General features: G+C 39.7%; 1 protein-coding gene across 1 annotated transcript; it reads right to left on the bottom strand.

Moving 5' to 3' along the window:
• Positions 1–2,556: 2,556 nt before the first annotated feature.
• On the bottom strand, positions 2,557–3,267 carry LOC121405529 (the record flags this gene model as incomplete). Its single annotated transcript, XM_041596369.1, has 3 exons — positions 3,077–3,267; positions 2,908–3,009; positions 2,557–2,823 (listed from the first exon to the last, which is right to left on the bottom strand). Coding segments are annotated over exons 1-3 (489 nt in total), but the record flags the coding sequence as incomplete, so codon positions are not given.
• Between the last annotated feature and the right edge of the window lie 1,005 nt (positions 3,268–4,272).

Here is a 4,272-nt window from a genome sequence, read left to right as displayed (position 1 = left end):
CCTTAAAATTAAGTCAAAGGCTGTTGGTATGGATAATCAGCATCCCAAATTTATTAAAATGATTTTGCCTAGGGTAATCAATCATGTAACTTATATATGCAACACAGCGCTTACAACATCAAGTTTCCCAGATCAGTGGAAATTAGCCAAAGTAATTCCAATACCAAAGGCAAAAAATGACTACAGGCCAATATCTATCCTGCCCTACCTATCAAAGGTACTCGAAAATCTCATGGCACAACAAATCAATAATTACCTAGTACAACATTCGTTATTGTGCAATAAACAATCCGGCTTCCGTAAATTCCGAAGCTGTACTACTGCCATTTTAGATGTCACAGAAAACATTAGAGAGGAACTTGACGATAGTAAGGTTACATTTCTGACACTCTTGGACTTTAGTAAAGCTTTTGACACGGTAGACCACAATATCCTGTGTACTAAGTTAAACAAATTCTTTAATTTTACTAACACTGCAGTAAAACTAATATCGTCCTATCTGCATGGAAGAAGCCAAGCTGTGAAAACTGACAGTGAAATATCAACATTTATACCTGTGAGACGCGGAGTACCCCAAGGTTCAATCCTTGGTCCACTCCTCTTCACCCTATATGTTAATGATCTCCCTGGTTCGTTATCCAAGTGTAAAGTTCATATGTATGCCGATGATGTCCAAATGTATGTTAGTTGTCCGTTAAGCAGAATAAATGAGTGTGTATTGTTATGTAATGTTGAACTGTCGAACGTTAGTAAATGGGCCAACTGTAATGGATTGTCGCTAAACCCTGTCAAATCTAAATGTATTATTATATATAAAAGGTTGCTGAGCACGGAAAATCTGCCTAAATTATCAATAAATAACACGCTAATTGAATATGTGGATCAGGCTGTTAATCTTGGAATCACCATAAACAAGACATTGTCCTGGAGTGACCAAGTAACCAAGGCAGCCGGTAAAACGTATGGTATAATAAGACAACTTTCCTTGACTCAGCAATTTTTACCAAAACAACTCAGACTCTTAATAGCCAAAACATATCTTATACCCACGCTGTGTTATGGTATTGAAATTTTTGGAAATTGTGATAGGGCATCTCAGCACAGACTAAAAGTGGCATACAATAATGTAGCTAGATATGTCTTCAATGTTAAGAGGGGTGAACACATATCCAGTTTGGCTGACAGCATCAATCAGATGAAGTTTGAAACTTGGAAAGACTACAGAACTTTAATAATGTTGCATAAAATCGTTTATACAGGAGAACCGAGCTATTTATATGAAAAGCTGCGTTTTGGTGTGTCTGCAAGAACCAACAATATTATTAATATTCGTTACAAGCTTGGCTGTTCCGAGCGGCAATTTTTTATACATGCTATTCGTCTGTGGAATCAGCTACCACAAAACCTAAAGAAAATTAGTAGTGCATCGCAATATAGGGAAAAATTAAATTTATACTTAAAAAACTATTAATAGTAATATAAGTAAAAATAATAAAAACAGTAATAGTAAAATAAATATAATAAAACTATAAATTAAATAAATAAAAAATCAAAAAATGAACATAAAAATATAAATAGGCTAAGTAGGTTAATCATATCGACTAACACCCAAACAAAGAATTAATTTCCTTTAACGTTTCATGTTTTGTGACTAGTGTATTAATTTATAAGAAACTTTCTTGTCGCACTAGGAAATAAGTAAATAAATAAATAAAAATAAATAAATAAATTTACTGTGTACATTTGGGTTTAAGGTGTGGGTCACACAAAGGCTTAGCTTCGGCCCCTATATATGAGTAATAGACACAAAATTGAATGCAAATCGTAGATGGTTAGGGCCTCTCGTCTCTGGCGCCTTATAAGCAAAACATATTTAAGCACACTTGATACTGTTTTTGGTTAAAACAACTCTTAGGATGAAGTAACCCCTCGATGGAGCAGCAAAGACCAAACCATAGTTGGTCAGAGTCTGTCTTACTGTCTGTCTGTCTGTGTGTAGTCAATCATTCATTCAATCAATGGTTAAGTCACACTAACAATTGGAAAGTTTAACCGCAAATACTCCAGCAATTGGCTGAATACTCGTATTTTATAATACAAAAATAATAATGAGATTGGCCATTAACTGGACTCCACTGCACTGCTGCTCCACTAAGACAATTTTCAAATTGCTTGGAAAAACAACAGAGAAAAGATTGGATTGCTGGCTTGGCTTGGCTTGTCTTGGGCTGATTGTTAATCGAATACAACAATTTCCGCGCTCGCACTCGCACTCGCACTCGCGCGCTCTCTGCCAGCTGCCAAAACAAAACTGGCGCCCATTGTTCCACACGAAGACCAAAAAAGCTGGCCAAAAGCTGATCCGCTCAATTCAATCCGAAACGAAACGAAACGAAGCGAAGCTCTAGCTCTCTGACTCTGACTCTGACACAATTCATTCATAAAACCAAGAAAAACTACGCTCAGAGACGCTCGTTGAGTGGCACAAAACTGGCTTTTGAGCGTTTCTGTTTGCAGCTCAACTACTCGTACTAGAACTGGTACTCGTAGCGTTACCTTATCGCTATCATCCTCTAGTTCGAGTATGCGAAACTCGAGAAGTTCATTCTGTTCGCGCAGCTCGTTGGACTCGTCGCTGTTGTGCATTTGCTGCTCCTCAAGCTCCTTGATGCGCTGCATCAGCTCATTGATATGCGTGTGGCTGATGGCTGCCTTTTCGGCGCTCTCCAGCTCCTGTTTCATCAGCTGCACTTCGGCTTGCAGACGTTCGTTCTCCTTGTGATACATTTCCGCTTCCTTCTGCAGTTTGTCCAGATCCTGCAGCTGCAAGCATAGAAAATGTTGAGGGTGGAAATGAGTGCCTGAGTGCACCTGTTTGCTAGGGGTGTGTTTTGGCATTGCACTTACAGTCTGCCAGATGACACCGCTGTCGGAGCCACTTGAAGGCGGCTGTGGACTAATCGAAGGCGGTGCCGATGAGAGTGCCGAATCCGTGTCCGAATTGTTGTCCTAAGTGTCAGGAAAGAAAACAAATAAAATCAAAAGTGGGTTCAATGGGTTTGCTCCATGGACTCACCTTTGTCTTGGCTGTGGCATGGCCATTTAGCAGCGTTGTCATCCATGTGGTGGCTCCATCTTCAATCTGCTGCTGCTGCAGCTCCTTCTGGCTGTTGTTGCTCTTCAATGTTGTGCGCATCTCGAGCGTTGATTTATGCGCATTTTTCGTATTGTTGATTAGCTCAATGTTCTTGAGTTGTGTTATCTGTGTGTGTGTGTGGAAAAAAGAAAAGAAAAACGAATGAGAAAATGTCGTGCCTTAGTTTCATTCCCTTCATTAGTTTTCTCCCTGCATTGCCCTGCCACTGCCCCAGAATGGCAATTAACAACAAAAGAATTTGTTCTGCTCTGTTCTCTGCTGTCTTTTATATCTTTAACTCTCTGCGTTGTACATTTCTACGCTGCGGTCTTCAAATCGAATGAATGTCTTTTCTGGTTGCTTGGGGCATGGCATAGAACCCGCTTTTGTGGCTCTACACATGTGTGTGTGTGTGGTGTAAAGAGTCTAGAGAGGGGCCAACAGTTAACAGTTATGACTTGATTTCTTGCCACACAAAAGCAGAGCATTGCTAAAAAAAAGAGCCAATTCATCACAAGTTACTGATAGACAGACAGCCACACGGTTACTTTTCGAACAATAAGCGCTGGGTTCCAGAGGGTTCCAAGATCAAAGAGTCAAAGAGGTTTTGAGTCATTTTTATGGCTTGTATTGTTATCAAAAGTTTTTGGGCCCAAGGATTGCCTGGTCGTGCCTCCTAAAACCCTCACGAATTCCAACGCACATTTAAACATTTAAAACAATTGAATTTGTATGTATATCTCTGCATCTGTGTTTGTGTTTGTCTTCTTCCATCACGAATTTTCATGGTCACGATGCCTCGTTTCCCTTTAGCTGATTGTCAGCTAATTAGCCCACTTAAATGCCACTCAAAACTCAAACTCCCCCTGCCTTATGCCCCCCACACATAACTTTAAATCACTTTCCAATCAAGCAACGCCCTGTTATATGTCTTACTTTCATGTCAATTTCAATTTTTTATATAACATCCATATAATATAATGGTGCGGCTTGGCCGCTCTTTGCTGTGGCTTTGCTTATTATTATACGCATAATGCTGCCATGCATTATGCTAATTTCTGTGTGTGGGGCAGCAGCGGCTCATTGAACATGTGTAGAGAAATCATTAATCAATTGTGAAACGAGGGTAGTGTTCA

The sequence above is a fragment of the Drosophila obscura genome, unplaced genomic scaffold (assembly GCF_018151105.1).
Source record: "Drosophila obscura isolate BZ-5 IFL unplaced genomic scaffold, ASM1815110v1 contig_143, whole genome shotgun sequence".
NCBI classification, from domain to species: Eukaryota; Metazoa; Arthropoda; class Insecta; order Diptera; family Drosophilidae; genus Drosophila; species Drosophila obscura.
Note: the sequence above shows the minus strand (reverse complement) of the source record. Positions and strands in the feature narration are given on the sequence as shown.